This window comes from Oncorhynchus nerka, linkage group LG12 (assembly GCF_034236695.1).
Source record: "Oncorhynchus nerka isolate Pitt River linkage group LG12, Oner_Uvic_2.0, whole genome shotgun sequence".
In the NCBI taxonomy this organism is placed as follows: domain Eukaryota; kingdom Metazoa; phylum Chordata; class Actinopteri; order Salmoniformes; family Salmonidae; genus Oncorhynchus; species Oncorhynchus nerka.
This window is the reverse complement of record NC_088407.1, coordinates 54,402,798-54,422,576: the sequence shown is the minus strand read 5'-3', so window position 1 is coordinate 54,422,576 and position 19,779 is coordinate 54,402,798. Positions and strand designations below refer to the sequence as shown.

At 44.7% G+C, this 19,779-nt stretch overlaps 1 protein-coding gene across 2 annotated transcripts in view; it reads left to right on the top strand.

The window, feature by feature from the left end:
* LOC115138373 (EARP-interacting protein homolog) overlaps positions 1–19,779 on the top strand; it is a 75,177-nt gene that overhangs the window by 16,108 nt on the left and 39,290 nt on the right. For both annotated transcript variants that reach the window (XM_029675166.2, XM_065025651.1), the window contains 3 exons: positions 10,975–11,137; positions 15,304–15,403; positions 18,741–18,877. In XM_029675166.2, coding sequence (XP_029531026.1) covers positions 10,975–11,137; positions 15,304–15,403; positions 18,741–18,877 — 400 coding nt within the window. The remainder of the gene's footprint in view (positions 1–10,974; positions 11,138–15,303; positions 15,404–18,740; positions 18,878–19,779) is intronic.

Below are 19,779 nucleotides of genomic sequence, written 5' to 3'. Positions count from 1 at the left end.
ATTGCCTGTATCCTCTATGGGTCTGTGGTCAAATGACCACCCCTCATCACTGTCAAACACTCCCTAAAACACTTCTGGCCAGGCACGACTCCAACACCATCATTAAGTTTGCTGACGACACAACAGTGGTAGGCCTGATCACCGACAACGATGAGACAGCCTATAGGGAGGAGGTCCGAGACATTGCCGGCTGGTGCCAGAATAACAACCTATCCCTCAATGTAACCAAGACAAAGGAGATGATTGTGGACTACAGGAAAAGGAGCACCGAGAACGGCCCCATTCTCATCGACAGGGCTATAGTGGAGCAGGTTGAGAGCTTCAAATTTCTTGGTGTCCACATCAACAACAAACTAGATTGGTCCAAACACACCAAGACAGTCGTAAAGAGGGCACGACAAAGCCTATTCCCCCTCAGGAAACTAAAATGGGTGGGTTTGGCATGGGTCCTCAAAAGGTTCTACAGCTGCAACATCGAGAGCATCCTAATCGGTCGCATCACTGCCTGGTACGGCAATTGCTCGGCCTCCGACCGCAAGGCACTTCAGAGGGTAGTGCATATGGGTAAAAGCTGCCTGCCATCCAGGAACTCTACACAAGGCGGTGTTAGAGGAATGCCCTAAAAATTGGCAAAGACCCCCAGCCACCCCAGTCATAGACTGTTCTCTCGACTACCGCATGGCAAGCGGTACCGGAGTGCCAAGTCTAGGACAAAAAGGCTTCTCAACAGTTTTTACACCCAAGCCATAAGACTCCTGAACAGGTAACCAATGATTACCCGGACTATTTGCATTGTGTATTTCTGCGAGCAGGCCTTTCTAATCGACCTGGCCCGGGTAATCTGGAAGGATATTGATCTCATCCCGTCAGTCGAGGATGCCTGGTTGTTCTTTAAAAGTAATTTCCTCGCCATCTTAGATAAGCATGCCCCTTTCAAAAAATGCAGAACTAAGAACAGATATAGCCCTTGGTTCACTCCAGACCTGACTGCCCTTGACCAGCACAAAAACATCCTGTGGCGGACTGCAATAGAATTGAATAGTCCCTGCGATATGCAACTGTTCAGGGAAGTCAGGAACCAATACACGCAGTCAGTCAGGAAAGCAAAGACTAGCTTTTTCAAGCAGAAATTTTCATCTTGTATCTCTAACTAAAGTTTTGGGACACTGTAAAGTCCATGGAGAACAAGAGCATCTCCTCCCAGCTGCCCACTGCACTGAGGCTAGGTAACATGGTCACCACCGATAAATCCATGATAATCGAAAATTTCAATAAGCATTTCTCTACGGCTGGCCATGCCTTCCTCCTGGCTACTCCTATCCCGGCCAACAGCTCCAACCCCCCGCATCTACTCGCCCGAGCCTCCCCAGCTTCTCTTTCACTGAAATCCAGATAGCAGATATTCTGAAAGAGCTGCAAAACCTGGACCCGTACAACTCAGCTGGGCTAGACAACCTGGACCCTCTATTTCTAAAATTATTCCGCTGCCATTGTTGCAACCCCTATTACCAACCCTCGCAGGGCTGCAGGCCCAGACGGCATCCCCAGCCGCGCCCTCAGAGCATGCGCAGACCAGCTGGCCGGTGTGTTTCCGGACATATTCAATCAATCCCTATACCAGTCTGCTGTTCCCACATGCTTCAAGAGGGCCACCATTGTTCATGTTCCCAAGAAAGCTAAGGTAACTGAGCTAAACGACTACCGCCCCGTAGCACTCACTTCCGTCATCATGAAGTGCTTTGAGAGACTAGTCAAGGACCATATCACCTCCACCCTACCTGACACCCTAGACCCACTCCAATTTGCTTACCGCCCAAATAGGTCCACAGACGATGCAATCTCAACCACACTGCACATTGCCCTAACCCATCTGGACAAGAGGAATACCTATGTGAGAATGCTGTTCATCGACTACAGCTCGGCATTCAACACCATAGTACCCTCCAAGCTCGTCATCAAGCTCGAGACCCTGGGTCTCGACCCCGCCCTGTGCAACTGGGTACTGGACTTCCTGACGGGCCGCCCCCCAGGTGGTGAGGGTAGGCAACAACATCTCCACCCCGCTGATCCTCAACACTGGGGCCCCACAAGGGTGCGTTCTGAGCCCTCTCCTGTACTCCCTGTTCACCCACGACTGCGTGGCCACGCACGCCTCCAACTCAATCATCAAGTTTGCGGACGACACAACTGTGGTAGGCTTGATTACCAACAACGACAAGACGGTCTACAGGGAGGAGGTGATGGACACCTACACCACCCGATGTTACAGGAAGGCCATAAAGATCATCAAGGACAACAACCACCCGAGCCACTGCCTGTTCACCCCGCTATCATCCAGAAGGCGAGGTCAGTACAGGTGCATGAAAGCTGGGACCGAGAGACTGAAAAACAGCTTCTATCTCAAGGCCATCAGACTGTTAAACAGCCACCACTAACATTGAGTGGCTGCTGCCAACACACTGACACTGACTCAACTCCAGCCACTTTAATAATGGGAATTGATGGGAAATGATGTAAAATATATCACTAGCCACTTTAAACAATGCTACCTTATATAATGTTACCCTACATTATTAATCTCATATGCATACGTATATACTGTACTCTATCATCGACTGCATCCTTATGTAATACATGTATCACTAGCCACTTTAACTATGCCACTTTGTTTACATACTCATATCATATGTATATACTGTACTCGATACCATCTACTGTATCTTGCCTATGCTGCTCTGTACCATCACTCATTCATATATCTTTATGTTCATATTCTTTATCCCCTTACACTGTGTATAAGACAGTAGTTTTGGAATTGTTAGTTAGATTACTTGTTGATTATTACTGCATTGTCGGAACTAGAAGCACAAGCATTTCGCTACACTCGCATTAACATCTGCTAACCATGTGTATGTGACAAATAAAATTTGATTTGATTTGTTCAACCTCTTTCGTATCGTCCGAGATCCCTAAAGATTGGAAAGCTGCTGCAGTCATCTCCCTCTTCAAAGGGGGTGACACTCTAGACCCAAACTGCTATAGTCCTATATCTATCCTGCCCTGCCTCCCTATTTCTAATCCCACCGTACCTTCTCCGCTGTGCAATCCAGTTTCCGAGCCGGTCACGGATGCACCTCAGCCACCCTTAAGGTACTAAACAATATCATAACCACCATCGATAAAAGAAGGTACTGTGCAGCCGTCTTCATAGACCTGGCCAAGGCTTTCGACTCTGTCAATCACCGTATTCTTATCGGCAGGCTCAATAGCCTTGGTGAGCAGCTAACCGATCGCTGCAGCTGTATATAGTCCATCTGTAAATAGCCCACCCAATCTACCTACCTCCTCCCCGTACTGTTTTTATTTACTTTTCTGCTCTTTTGCACACCAGTATCTCTACTTGCACATCATCTGCTCATTTATCACTCCAGTGTTAATCTGCTAAAATTGCAATTCTACGCTACTATGGCCTATGTATTGCCTACCTCCTCATGCCTTTTGCAAACACTGTATATAGACTTTCTTTTTTCTACTGTGTCATTGACTTGTTTATTGTGTTATTGGCTTGTTTATTGTTTATTCTATGTTACTCCATGTGTAACTCTGTGTTGTTGTCTGTGTCACACTGCTTTGCTTTATCATGGCCAGGTCGCAGTTGTAAATGAGAACGTGTTCTCAACTAGTCTACCTGGTTAAATAAAGGTAAAATTAAAAAGTAGCTAGCAATTTTATTATTCTATATTTTTTTTGCCCTTTTTCTCCCCAATTTCGTGGTATCCAATTGTCCCATCGCTGCAACTCCCGTACGGACTCGGGAGAGGCGAAGGTCGAGAGCCGTGCGTACTCCGAAACACAACCCAGACTCGAACCAGGATCTCTGCTTAGACCACGGCGCCACTCGGGAGTTAGCTAGCAAGTTTACTTGATAAACAAACAAACAGACTTGCTAGTTTAGCTCACAGTTAACTAACCAAACCATCAGCTTGCTATTGCCGATAATGCTTTCAATTCAACTTTTGCTTTCAAAAGCAGCTCAAGCATAGAACATGTAAGAATTAATTTCATAGCCATTGAATTATAAGTAAATAATTCCAAAACATGCATCCTGTTTGCAATAAGGCACCAAAACAATACTGCACATAGTTGATTTTATTTAAACACATAGGGTGTCTATATATGGGAAAAATACACATTTAAAAATGTTCAGTAGTCGATTGGCAGAAAGAACAGACTTTTGGTCGGCCAAGATTTTTTTTAGTCTGTGACCGAACAAACGCATCAACACAGTCGTGAAGAGGGCACGACAATGCCTCTTCCCCCTAAGGAGGCTGAAAATAATTGTCATGGGCCCTCAGATCCTCCTTTTCGAGCATTGTAGTGGCTGCATCATGTTATGGGTATGTTTGTCAGTAGAGCTAAGCACAGGGAAATTCCTAAAGGAAAACCTGGTTATCTGCTTTCCAGCAGACACTGGGAGACAAACTCAAATCCAATTTAATTTCACTTTACCGTGAAATGCTTACTTACGAGCCCATGGTTAGCAGATGTTAATGCGAGTGTAGCGAAATGCTTGTGCTTCTAGTTCCGACAGTACAGTAATATCTAACAAAGTAATCTAACAAATTCACAACAACTACCTTATACACACATGTAAAGGGATGAATAATAATATGTACATATACATAGATGGATGAGCAATGGCTGTGCGGCATAGGCAAGATGCAGTAGTAGATGGTATAGAATACAGTATATACATATGAGATTAGTAATGTAGGATATGTAGACATTATTAAAGTGGCGTTATTTAAAGTGATTAGTGATACCTTTATTAAATCCTCATATTAAATTTAATAAGTGGTAAGAGATTTGAGTCTGTACTGTTTAACAGTCTGATGGCCTTGAGATAGAAGCTGTTTTTCAGTCTCTCGGTCCCAGCTTTGATGCACCTGTACTGACCTCACCTTCTGGATGATAGCGGGTGAACAGGCAGTGGCTGGGGTAGTTTTTGTCCTTGATCTTTTTGGCCTTCCTGTGACATCGGGTGCTGCAAAATACCAGTCTCGTCGTCAATAGTGAAGAGGCGACTCTGGGATGCTGGCATTCTAGGCAGAGTTGCAAAGAAAAAGCCATATCTCAGACTGGCCAATAAAAAGAAAAGATTAAGATGGGCAAAATAACACTGACACTGGACAGGGGAACTCTGCCTAGAAGGCCAGCATCCCGGAGTCGCCTTTTCGCTGTTGACGTTGAGACTGGTGTTTAGCGGGTTTAAACCGTACCTGCCAGCACCCAAAATTAGTACCGGAACCCATTTCAGTCCATGTCGAGCACTGATAAGAAGCCTACTTTATGAAGTTTCCACTGGATCAGAGCATAACATTTTTCCCTTACACGCTGTGGTTATCGAAAGGGAGAGGAACTAGTAGAAATAGGAGGAAGAGAAGCGCTACTACGGTACACAATAGTACAATTTGGTAGCCAGAAGGTGCTCTTTGGTAAAAGGGGTGAATTGGACATCCAAAAAGAAAGGAGGACCAAGGCACTGTTCATATAATTAATTAAAATGCCTTTATTTGTATGGAATGTTCAATAGAAACATCATTTTAAAAATCCGAAGCGTTTCGGCACTATTGTAAACTATTATAATTCTCAATGGACGTACAAACAGACTGTTTGCTTGCTGTTTTGAGGTGAAGAAAACATTACTTTGAGAAGCTCAACACGTCATTAGTGGTGGTCGGTTAAGGCAATCACAAAGACTATCAGATCCCCAAATAGGCACATTTATACGCCTACATTTACGCGCAGGCCTACTTCTATGCGTGCGCGTCCTTACTCAACATTGACAGGAGCGCTCCAAACAAAATACAATAACTAAGTTGGCAGAACTCGTAAATGGAATTAAATAAACCAAAAGTTTAGAATAGGTTGTGCGCTCTGCAAACAATGTGTCCACTCCGACAATGAGAACAGGAAGACTGGAATAGTAATATTGAATGCATTAAAATAAATTACCGTAACCAAAGTAACAAACATTGTAGATAAAACAATGTATAGGAGTTAACGGTCATGTACTACTGGTGATATATGTATTAGGGAATTGATATACACTCACAATCAAACCCCCCAAAAATCACACAATTAAGTTATGAAACAATGAATGTGCACAAATTTGCGGGAGAGAGCGCATTCTGGAGTGAGAAGTGCATCTGGGCGCATGGTCAATCTGACGTGTGCATTGGCCGTACAGCATTTACGGTGATATGGCCCCAGCAGAAGGCAGGGCCTTCCTACTTATTGCGCTTCGCGGAGCAGTGCAGAGCTGTTGTCAAGAAAGTGATTTTGAGTTTGTGTTTATGGACCGCCCCCACCTACCGTCAACCAATTCGGGAGGGGCATGGATATGCTCGATTTGGCCTCTGCATTCCTCTGGATTCTCCGCAATTGCTTCACACCCTCCATATGAGGCCTCCTACCACATTTTTGAATCAAGCATACATTGGTTTTTAGACTAGGCCTCCGCAATGGATTAGTTCAATGAGATGGGCGCAAATATATACAGTACCAGTCAAAAGTTTGAACACACCTACTACATTCACACCTACCTACATTCCAAGGTTTTTCTTTATTTCTACTATTTTTTGTAGTATGATAGTGAAGATATCGAACTATGAAATAACACGTGGAATCATGTAGCAACAAATCGAGATTTATTTGACATTCTTCAAAGTAGCCACCCTTTATCGTGATGACAGCTTTGCACACTTGGCATTCTCTCAACCAGCTTCATGAGGTAGTCACCTGGAATGCATTTTGACTAAAAGGTGTGCCTTGTTTGAAGTCAATTTGTGGAATTTCTTTCCTTCTTAATGCGTTTGAGCCAATCACTTGTGTTGTAGCAAGGTAGGGTTGATATACAGAATATAGCCCTATTTGGTAAAAGACCAAGTCCGTATTATGGCAAGAACAGCTCAAATAAGCAAAGAGAAACGACAGTCCATCATTACTTTAAGATATGAAGGTCAGTCAATCCGGAAAATGTAAATAATTGTTCAAGTTTCTTCAAGTGCTGTTGCAAAAACCATAAAGTGCTATTATGAAACTGGCTCTCATGAGGACCGCCACAGGAAAGGAAGGCCCACCTCTCTTGCAGAGGATAAGTTCATTAGAGTTACCAGCCTCAGAAATTGCAACCCAAATAAATGCTTCAGAGTTCAGGTAAGACACATCTCAACATCAACTGTTCAGAGGAGACTGCGTGAATCAGGCCTTCATGGTGGATTTCCTGCCAAGAAACCACTACTAAAGGACACAAATAATAAGAAGAGACTTTCTTGCGCCAAGAAACACGAGCAATGGACATTAGACTGGTGGAAATCTGTCCTTTTGGTCTGATGAGTCCAAATTTGAGACGCAGAGTGGGTGAATGGAGGATCTCCGCGTGTGGTTCCCACCGTGAAGCATGGAGGAGGAGGTGTGATGGTGTGGGGGTGCTTTGCTGGTGACACTGTCAGTGATTCTTATTTTTTAATTCAAGGCACACTTACTTAACCAGCATGGCTACCACAGCAATCTGCAGCGCTACGCCATCCCATCTGGTTTGGGCTTAGTGGGACTATCATTTGTTTTTCAACAGGACAATGACCTAACACACCTCCAGGTTGTGTAAGGGCTATTTGGCCAAGAAGGAGAGTGATGGAGTGCTGCATATGTGGGAACTCCTTCAAGACTGTTGGAAAAGCATTCCAGGTAAAGCTGGTTGGGCGAATACAACGACTGTGCAAAGCTGTCATCAAGGCAAAGGGTGGCTAATTTGAACAATCTAAAATATATTTTGATTTGGTTACTACATGATCCCATATGTGTTATTGCATAGTTTTGATGTCTTCACTATAATTCTACAAGGTAGAAAATAGTTTAAAAAATAAAGAAAAACCCTTGAATGAGTAGGTGTGTCCAAACTTTTGACTAGTACTGTATACAGTGGGGCAAAAAAGTATTTAGTCAGCCACCAATTGTGCAAGTTCTCCCACTTAAAAAGATGAGAGAGGCCTGTAATTTTCATCATAGGTACATTTCAACTATGACAGACAAAATGAGAAACAAATCCAGAAAATCACATTGTAGGATTTTTAATGAAATTATTTGCAAATTATGGTGGAAAATAAGCACCAAGAACTACATAGAGCTGGCCATCCTGCCAACCTGAGCAATCGGGGGAGAGGGCCTTGATCAGGGAGGTGACCCAGAACCTGACTGTCACTGACAGAGCTCCAGAGTTCGTTTGTGGAGATGGGAGAACCTTCCAGAAGGACAACCATCTCTGCAGCGCTCCACCAATTAGGTCTTTATGGTAGAGTGGCCAGACGGAAGCCACTCCTCCGTAAAAGGCACATGACAGCCCGCAGAGTATTTTGTGTAGCTTACTTACTTCTCGTGTTATTATTTCTTATTTTTATTTGTGTTTTTGTTCTACCTTATGTTATTTGTAGTACTACATTGATATTGATTACTGCATTGTTGGGTTTTAAGCTTGCAAGAAATGCATTTCACTCTACTTGTGCACGTGACATAAAAACTTGAAGCTTGAAAATAATAGTGAGTAGTTAGAGCAGGAGCGAGTCAAGTGAGATAGGCATTTATACCGTGGCATTGTTGAATGCTCGTTTCTAATTTCCTTGAAGGGCACACTAGAGCGTGCAATATTTAAGTGATATTGCCCGAGAAGCCAGTGTCTAATATATCCTCCGAACACCGGCTTCGAAGGCGTTCACTTTTATACAACTGGGTTACCAATATATTCTGGCCGTCATGCGTTCTCTCGGTTCGGTTGCCAAAGATGCGACCCAGTTGTTAAGTATTTTTGTTGCAAGTCTATGGACGCGTTCATTCTAAATGTTCCGTTTCCATGTTGGCTTAGCCACAGTTGGCTAGCTACCAAGCAAACACAGTCACGGCTAGCTACCAAGCAAACACAGTCACGGCAAACAGTGCAGCCAGAATAACAGCAAAGTAGCTTCATTTGCATTTTCTAGTGATTTTGGGTGGGATACATCCATAACGAGCTAATGATGCGCAATTTTGCATGGCATAGAACATTTGCTCTCTTGCCAGGCCACTGTTCAGAAGAGATGGCCAACTACACAGCTAACATAATGACTTCAAACTGAAGCTGGAATGACCGCAAACTATCTGTATTTCTGTGTTTTTTATATTCACATTTCTTTGTATAGATCCATTAAAATGATGCTAATTCATGATTTTGACTGGCTGAGAAGAGCTGCCAGCCTGTCTCGTCCTGACTCCCGACACATTCATTACTATGGGACAGCTGGATATTGAACTGCAATATTGAAACAATGTTGAAAATGTCTGAGAGACAGACAGCAAGGTTATTACAAATCTCCGCCATTGAAAACTAAATGTTAGTCTAAAACAAATGGGTGATCATGTCTAGATGCTTTTTACAGTGTAGATCTAGTATGTACATTGCCTGGCTGAGACAATGGATTTAGCCAGTGGTAACTTGTGAAATAGACACTGGCTGGAAAGCAGTTTTAACCAATCAGCATTCAGGATTAGACCCACTCGTTGTGTAATGCACAGTATTATTCAATGGCTAGGAAATTAATTCTTATATGTTCTTTGTTTGAGAATTGAAAACTTTACTGGTGTTGTTGAATTCGATTTTCATAATAGCATGCAAGGACTGATGGTTGGGGGGCTAAGATAGCAAGTCTGTTTGGTTGGTTACCAAGGTAACTATTGTAGCTATCTATGCTGAACAAAAATATAAACGCGACATGCAACAATTTCAATGGTTTTACTGAGCTACAGTTCATATAAGGAAAGCAGTCAATTGAAAAAAATTAATTAGGCCCTAATCTATGGATTTCAGATGACTGGGCAAGCGGTGCAGCCATGGGTGGGCCTGGGAGGGCATAGGCCCACCCACTTGGGAGTCAGGCCCAGGCATTCAGAATTTGTTTTTCACCACAAAAGGGCTTTATTACAGACCTAAATACTCCTCAGTTTCATCAGCTGTCCGGGTAGCTGATCTCAGACAATCTGCAGATAAAGAAGCCAGATGTGGAGGTCCTGGGCTGGTGTGGTTACACGTGGTGTGCAGTTGTGAGGCCGGTTGGACCTACTACCAAATTCTCTAAAACAAAGTTGGAGGAGGCTTATGGTAGAAAAATTAACATTACATTATCTTGCAACAGCTCTGGTGGATATTCCTGCAGTCAGCATGTGGCATTGTGTTGTGTGACAAAACTGCACATTTTAGAGTGGCCTTTTGTTGTCCCCAGCACAAGGTGCACCTGTGTAATGATCATGCTGTTTAAGCAGCTGTCAGGTGGATGGATTATCTTGGCAAAGGAGAATTGCAGACTAACAGGGATGGAAACAAATGAAGCGTTATGTGCATATGGAACATTTCTGGGATCTTTTATTTCAGCTCATGAAACATGGGACCAACACTTTACATGTTGCGTTTTATATTTTTGTTCAATATAGTAAACTTACTAGCTACTTCAGTGGATATTGAACACATTTCTAGCGGCACATTTCTAGTGGTATATCCGTTAAATTATACCCCATGGCTTGTGTGATAATTAACTCTGGGCTCCATGTGTTCTCTGGAAAATAAGGAAACTCCGTAGAAGGTTAGTGCCACCCCGCTGGCGCATCGTGCAACACACCTTCCACGTCATGGATTATTTTCCATAGAACGCACAGGTTGATGATTCCTTACGTATATCACAGGACACTAAGGAAATGTATTTGAATGAAAGTACCTACAGGGATCTAGCTGCAGCAGTTTTTTTTAAACCTTCATAACCTGGTCCCTGATGCGGTCCCACAGACCTGGTCCCTCTGTACATTCTGGTTTTCATTCTCAAATCCATATCATGAGTGAGTCCCCACCCACCTCAGGTGTCTAACACTGACTTTGTCTCCTCTCCACTGCAGCCAGTGAGAGTCGCGTAGTGACGTGTGGGGCTGTATGGAGGATGCCCCCAGAGTGGGAGTCAGGGAGCCACGAGTCCCCAGACGATCCCCACAACTCCCACAACCCCCAGAACCTGGAACTCCTCTGTCACCTTGACAACAGCGCCCATGGCAACGCCTCCAGGTAGGCTGCTCTCAGACTGTCGCCTACAGCTACAATACTGTATACAACACAACACAGTCATATCAATTCAAACCTGAAACTATAGGGCTTCCACGACCCCCTGTTTCGATACTTTTCTCTGCTCTTTTCTCCTCCTGTGTCCTTTTTCCCCTCTCTTTCCCCTCGTTCTCTGTTCCTCTATCTCATCTTCTCTCCTTCCCCCCCTCTGTCTCTCTCCCCTTCTCCATTTGACTCCATCTCTGTGTATTTTGTCTTTCTAAATCTATGGTCCTGCCTCTCACCATTTATACCCCTATACCCGCTTATCTTCCTCTATCTTTAAATCTTTCTATCTCTCATTCGCCCTCTTCATCTCATTGTTATCTCCCTCTGTCACTTGCCCCGTCTCTCTCTTTCTCATGTACTGCTGAAGTATATCCTGGTCTATACTTTACAATACTGTGTTGAGTGACCTACATATCCCAGGGCTCAGCCACTGCTCAGGCCTTTGTCTTATACTTAGCTGTATACACTACATTCATCATCCATTTATGGTGCAGGAAGATAACATCAATACTCGTCCCTTTTTAGACTTCAGTAGCTGCCTCATCCCTTTGGAAGGAAGATTGCATTTTGGCATTGTAAATTAAATTCCCCATTTCCATTTTAAAAAAACTTCCCTGAGCAGTATTTGAAAAATATATATTTTAGAGGCTGCAATTGACTTTGTGCATGTGTGTGTGTGCAATAGACTTCAGTTGAGTGAGTGAGGTGGGGCTCTGTGGTGGAGATTGATGGTTCTGCTGTCTGCCATTCTGACACCTCCAGAGCTGCAACACTCTCAAGGGCATGATAGTGTGTCTGTGTGTGTGTTCTGTGAGTCTTGCAGCCTTCGCTTTGTTGTATTGGCTCTGAGAGATGGATGGCTTTGGTTTGGTGCCCACCTCGTCCATCTCTTTCAGGCTGCAACCCCCGCCGTCTCTGACTACGCTGGCAGGAGCACAGCAACCAGCAGAGGGTGTGTTTGTGTGTGTGCGACTATGTGCTTGTTTAAGTGTGTGAGAGAAGGAGTACATGAGAGTGTCTGTATGCACATACTGTATATTATCAACAGGGCTCTCAGCGGTGAGGATATACTGCCAAATGTAGTGTATTTCAAGGAGAAATAGACTCAGAAGGAGCACAGGAAGCTGTTTTTAATGTGCTGTATGAGAGTCTGAGTGGGTTCAGATCACTTATTACCTTCCTTCCTGTATGTATGTATGTATGTACGTCCTTTATGGCTGTACCTCAGTCCCTCCTCAACCTTGCCGGACTAACATTTGGGATAGTGTCGTGTTGTGAAGCGTGGCTGGAATGAAGAAGCAAACCCACAAACAGTAGTACTCCGGCATGGCTACATTTCTCTCCCCATGCTTTGGGGAGCCAAGCGCCTCATTTCGATTTGGAGCAGCACCAGGCTCAGGAATCAATTCCCATTGAGCGATTAGGACTAATCATGGCTTGGCTGGGCACCATGAGGAATCATGAAGCTCAACAGGCACACTGTTGTATTTCTTCACGGGAGGGTGTGACGGGAGGGGGGTAAGCGTGTGTGTCTGTGAGCGTGTGTGTAGCCTTTGTGTAAAGGGGTGTGTGTATGCCTGTATGTGTGTTGGGGGGGGGGGGGGTCCTGGTGATCACAGTGCACAGAGTATGATTTGCACTCAAAGGGACTGTTAGTCAATCAATGTTAGCCCAATGGGATCTCAGTCAGCCACACAGTCATATGCAAGCCAGTCAATACTGTCAGTAATGTTAGGGGCCGTGGAGATCAGTATTCTAACACACCTTCAATTGGACACAAACTCTGCTTGGCTGAATAATCCTACACACACACAGTCTCTACACACACACACACACACTATTTAAATTGCCCATATTTTGTCCTTCTTAGTTCCTTTCTCTCTTCAATCTCTCTCCCTCTTCTACTATCTCTGTTCCCATCTCCGTCTCCCTTCCTTTCTATCTCTCTCTCACACTAATCTTTTTTTATCTCTCTCTCATCCACTGTGTCTTTCCCAGGCCTTGCCTTGGACCTACAGTATTCAGACCCCTTGAAAACAGATTTTTTGAAATTTTAGCAAATGTATTGAAAACAAAAATCAGATACCTTATTTATATAAGTATTCAGAGCCTTTGCTATGAGACTCGAAATTGAGCTCAGGTCCATCCTGCTTCCATTGATCATCCTTGAGAGGTTTCTACAACTTGATTGGAGTCCACCTGTGGTAAATTCAATTGATTGGAAATTATTTGGAAAGGCGCACACCTGTCTATATAAGGTCCCACAGTTGACAGTGCATGTCAGAGCAAAAACCAAGCCATGAGGTCAAAGGAATTGTCTGTAGAGCTCTGAGACAAGATTGTGTCCAGGCATAGATCTGGGGAAGGTTACCCAAACATTTATGCAGCATTGAAGGTCCCCAAGAACTTAGTGGCCTCCATTCTTAAATGGAAGAAGTTTGTAATCACCAAGACTCTTCCTAGAGCTGGCCTGAATGCCAAGAGTCACGTCTGGAGGAAACCTGACACCATCCCTACGGTGAAGTATTGTGGTGGCAGCATCATGCCGTGGGGATATTTTTCAGGGGCAGGGACTGGGATTATAGTCAGGACCGAAAGATGATGGAACAAATTACAGAGAGATCTTTGATGAAAACCTGCTCTAGAGCGCTCAGGACATCAGACTGGGGCGAAGGTTCACCTTCCTACAGGACAATGACCCTAAGCACACAGCCAAGACAATGCAGGAGTGGCTTCGGGACAAGCCACTGAATGTCCTTGTTGCCCAGCCAGAGCCCGGACTTGAACCCGATCGAACATCTCTGGAGTGACCTGAAAATAGTTGTGCAGCTACACTCCCCATCTAACCTGACAGAGCTTGAGAGCATCTGCAGAGAAGAATGGGAGAACCCCCCCAACTGTTTTTGCTTTGTCATTATGGGGTATTGTGTGTAGATTGATGAAGGGGAAAAAACTATTTAACTATTTATCTGTTTTGTCTCTATTCCCCAAAGCAGCCCAATCTGATTCCCCCCCCCCCCAATACCATGAGCATGTGCATATGTTGCTATTGAATTAAACTCATGTGAATACAAAGCAGACGGAGAAACAGTTTGATGAGAAGGACAGAGGCGGGTCTGAGATATATGGGCCTGTAAAGCTCTCCTCCGAGGCAGTCCTCCATGTATTTACATATTCAGTCCCTACCAGGATGCCAAGCCGCCGCAGAGCTCAAGGTCAAATGCACATAACTTATTTTCTTTAATAAGAGCGGCTGGCTGTTGCCATAAAGGGGAAGAGGATCTCTCTCTTTCTCTCTCTTTTATGAATTAATTAATACTATTGGGAGGGCTACTTTTATACATCTGGGGGTGGTGAATATATTGACTTCAGATTGGAGCTGTTATGGAATAAATGAATGACAGACAACGAGAGAGAAAGAGAAAGAAAGAGCGAGAGAGACAGGTAAGAGAAGGACAGACAGTGCTGCCTCCTACACTGTGTATGTGTGTGTGTGTGTGTGTGTGTGTGTGTGTGTGTGTGTGTGACTCCCAGCACCTTGGGAGGGCAGTAAAAACTGTCCCCCATCGTCCCTGGATTTACAACTTCCATAAACTCCTCTTCTCTGTTCCCTTTCTTCCTCTCCTTCCCCTGTCCCGCTCTCCCCTCACAAGATATGCAAATTACTGAGTTGGATGAAATCCTGAGGAAGACTGTAACTTTGTCCGTCCCTCCTCCTCCTTCCATCCCTTTATCTCTCCCCCACACACAGCACAGTGGAGGCTTCATGTTGTGTTGCTCCACACTGATGAATGACTCAGAGGAGACGGGCCAGTCTCATTTATCACCACTAGAACTAATGACATCAGTCTATAGCAGACACAGGCAGCTCTTATCATGCACTGTGTATGTGTCACACGCACTAAATACTACATAGTGCTCATTTGACTATATACCATGGTAATAAACTTTGGTCATAAACTGCCGCCATTGGATGTGTGTGTGCATTGTACTGTGGTTGTGTAGAAGAGCGTTTACCTTCTTTTTTTTTCTCTCACTGATGTGTGTGTCCTGTGAACTGAGTCTCTCTCCCCTCACTCTCTTTCTCTCCATCTCGCTGTCTCACTCTCTCTCTGCTGCAGTGTCCTGTGGGAGCCCATGGGAGATGGGACGCGTGTGATCTCTCTGGCTGATAACCACGCTCTGCTCTGGGACTTGACGGAGAGCTCTACCCAGGCCACGGTGAGACACACACACACACCACCATACGTCTCCCCATACCCCATGCTCATTATTTGATAACCACGGTATCAGACCGGTCTTATCTTGCCCTCCCTTCCCAACAACGGTGTTATAAGAACTGTCTAGGGGTGTACTCTGCTTGGCTCACCAAGATCACATGATTCCTTACTGAAACACACTGTATCTGGGCTAGCTTTAGTGTCCAGAGCAGTGGCTCCTGTGGGTGTTTTGTGGACTTTCAGAGCTGGTTCACTGGTGCCCCAATTCTCTTCTGCTGTCATCCACCTAAAATAGGTAACTTGTGTCAAGAAAACCGTTCGCTGTTTTAACGACCCCCATTCAAGCTAGATATACATTGAGTACACCACACATTAGGAACACCTTCCTAATATTGAGCTACACAACCCCCCCCCACCCCCACCTACTACCATACCCTTGCCCATTCAGCGTCTGAATGGCACACATACACAATCCATGTCTCTGCGGTTCAAACTTATAAAAGACACACCCTCGTCCACTCACCCTCGCCATTTGCCCTTGGGGGAACCCCGTCACCATCTCGGAGGGCGGTCCAAATGACTAGCCAAGCAAAGGAAGTTTGTAACGTAAGCCCCTCAGCCAACATTTTTAGTAGAGTTTGCGAGTGTACAATTATGTTCACTTCGGGGCCTGAAACACCCCATTATTCAATTCGCGACGATAGTACATCAACTAAGAAAAGTCTGTGAAAACTTAAACAACATCAATGGAGAAGTCAACATACTAGTGTAGGTAAAAACGAATGCAAATAAGTTTGAAATTGTGCTACTAATGCACATGACGGCACAAACACGTCTCGTAAAACGTAAATATGTTTTTGTTTGGTTATCTTCTGGAAATTGTAGAAATAAAACCAGCTAGGCAGGCCAACGTTAGTGAGCTAATTAATTTGCTAGCTATCATACAGTAGGTGTATATTAGTAATGATCTATTTAATATAAGTAGACATGCAATCAAAATTGACTGTAGCGCAATCATCGCGGGATAAACGAGTGACAAATTTCCAGCCAAGGGCAGTCCATTTAAAAAATCATTCCTTCCTCCCTCGCCCTGCAAGTGTATACTCGTCAGACGTCATGATGCGTCATCAGAAGTGTCCACTTAATCTGAGACCTGAGGGGATAGGGTGTGTCTGTTTAAGTGTTTGGACCGCATGCCTCATTTGTCTCAATCCTTCTCTGACCCGTCTCCTACCCTTCATCTACACGGATTGAAGTGGATTTAACAAGTGAGGGATCATAGCTTTCACCTGGCTTCACCTGGTCAGTCTATGTCATGGAAAGAGCATGTTTTGTGTACTCCGTGTATGTTGAACTTTACCCATTTCACAGTTGAATGGCCGGAATACTAATTGTTGTCACACAGTTGGTCTAGTCAGGACTAGTTTGTGGCCATACTGTTTAGTGGAAACTCTCTCCTCTGACAGTGCTGTTCCATCCCCACTAATGCAGTGAGGTGAGGAGGAGGCGTCCCGGTCTCCTCCTTTGTTATTTACTGTTTTGTTCTTCTGATTCTCCACTCTACTGCCTCTGCAATTAAAACGTCCATAGTTCTATAGTGGAGATGAAGTGTGTGTGTGTGTGTGTGTACTCTGTAGTGTGTAGGCTGGTCAGTTAATGTTCCATTAGCTACTAGCTGCCTGGGCATACTTTAGCAGGGAGGTGCTTCATGAATAATGGGGCTAAGTCATTAGTAATTAATGTGCTCATACAGAGATCTTCACAGGGCCAGCCAGGCCACAGGCCCAACAGGACACAACCAAGGACTTGATATTGGTGTGTGTGCGCGTGTGGATGTGTGTGTCATAATGTAAATCTGTGAAGAATCGCCTTGTCCAGAGATTGCAATCAGACATGCACACTCACAGAGGGACACAGACGAACACACACACATTTTCTCCTGTTCTATGTGTGTGGCGGCGTCCCCAGAGGAAGGCACTCTGTGTGTCGTCGTCCCCTCGTGTAGTGACATTGATGTCAGGCTTGGCTGCAGAGCAGCAGAGCAGGGAGCTATTGAGTGACACAGCCTGCCCTGGGCATTGCAGCCATTAAAAATGGAGCGAGAGAAGAGTAGAGCAGGGTCAGAGGAAAAAGAGAGGGTGAGAGAATGAGAGAGAAGTAGATGGCGAGAGATGAAGTGAGAGAACTAGGATAGAGAGAGGGAGCCTGCCAGCCTAGACAGATTCTTCCAGCGCTGTTGAGAATGCTAATCTTCTCCACTCGATCCCTTTACAGCCCCCCTCCCTCCTTCCTTACCCACATCCCCTCCCTCTATCAGAGGCTCTCAGGCTGATGTGTTCATCACAGGCCTGTCTGTCTGTCCGTCCAGCTGCACCATGGATTTGTCTGAGTGTACGGTAGATTAAAGGTGTGTGTGTGTGTGTGTGTGTGTGTGTGTGTGTGTGTGTGTGATCAATTACAAACACTGCTGAAACTGAGTCAGAACATCTTCTCCGGCTCACGGTACGTTCACACACCTTGTCCACCGTGGCCGTTCACTCACACACAATTCACGCTCTCCCTAAATGCGTGAAAGTTTGGCAGATAGCGTTGTTTTATTGGACAGCGATTGCTAAAGGTAGCTGTACTTCTGTGTTTTATATGCTTTGCCATTAGGCCTGCTAATGTGTTTAGCGCTAACAAAGCTGGGAGCTAGGCAGGGCATGAGGCTGTGCCAATGTGCCACGCGCTAGACAGGAGAGATTATACTTGAAGACAGCCGCCCTCTCTTTCTCTCCTATCCCCTACCCTACCTCGTCCCCCTCCTTCACTTCCCTTCTCCCACGCTCCCTTATCTTCTTCTCCCTCTCTCCTCGAAATAATGAAACTATACTGTGTGTGTGTGTGTGTGTGTGTGTGTGTGTGTGTGTGTGTGTGTGTGTGTGTGTGTGTGTGTGTGTGTGTGTGTGTGTGTGTGTGTGTGTGTGTGTGTGTGGAGAGAGACGAGATAGAGAGTAATGTTATCAGGTTGGATTTTAGAGATGCAGAAGTATGAAATGATTGTATCTCTGTTGATTATGTCAGTACAGACTCAGAGGGTCCTTACTGGTCAAACTGGTGATCCATGAGTAACAGTATATAGATATTCACAATGGCAACAAGGTCCTTCAGGAGTCATTGAACCTGTCATTGACTTTGCTGTCTGAGGGAGGTTGAGGTCAGCTTCACACTAGGGGAGGCCTGCCCATACAGGTCCATCAATGCATTAACTCTTACCCTTATCTTAGCCTCCCTCGCCATACCCCATGATTGACAGGTGTATGATCAGGTGTATTGATCATTAACCCCTGCCCCTCCAGATCTCCAGCAGTGCCACCCTAGAGGGTAAAGGTCAACTGAAATTCACCTCTGGGAAGTGGAGTCCTCATCACAACTGTACCCAGCTGGCCACAGCCAACGACACAGCCATCAGAGGCTGGGACCTCCGCACCATGAGGTAAGACTGACATACTAACCATATAGTATTAACCATATACTAACCATATGTTAACCATATACTAACCATATGTTAACCATATAGTACTAACCATATATTAACCATATACTATCCAAATATTAACCATATGTGAACCATATACTAACCATATAGTATTAACCATATACTAACCATATATTAACCATATACTAACCATATGTTATGTTAACCATATGCTAACATATTAACCATATACTAACCATATGTTAACCATATACTGGTTCCAAGATGGCGTAGCAGTCAGACATCTTTGTTCTTCGTCTTGTATATGTCCCATGTATATGTCTTTTTAGATATTTTTTCTTTGCATATCTCTAATACTTTTCTAAACCTCAACTTCAAAATACTCTCCTGCAACCCGCCTCACCCAATGTGGTGTGGATCTGTCTCTTCTAAAGTATTCTTATCCACCTCCGAACCGGTATTCCCCAATAGAAGCTAGCCAGCTAACTAGCTATTAGTCAGCTAACCACTGCTAGCGGTCATCAGCTAACCTTTAGCTCGGAAAGCTCTCGCCAGTTTGCACAACGCGATTCAAAACAGAGCATACCGGACCTATTTTCTCTCCATATCCCCAGATTCCTACTGCAAGCTCTGAACCTTTTCACCTGGATCACCACAGCTAGCTAGAAACAAGTCCAGAAACAAGTCTCTCACCGTTGCCGCTTGGTAAAGACCACCTTCTGCCCCCAGCTGTGCCCTGGACACCATGAACTGATTACCCCCCATCTATCTTCAGAGCTCGTGCTGCTAGGTGACCTAAACTGGAACATGCTTAACACCCCGGCCATCCTACAATCTAAGCTTGATGCCCTCAATCTCACACAAATTATCAATGAACCCACCAGGTACAACCCCAAATC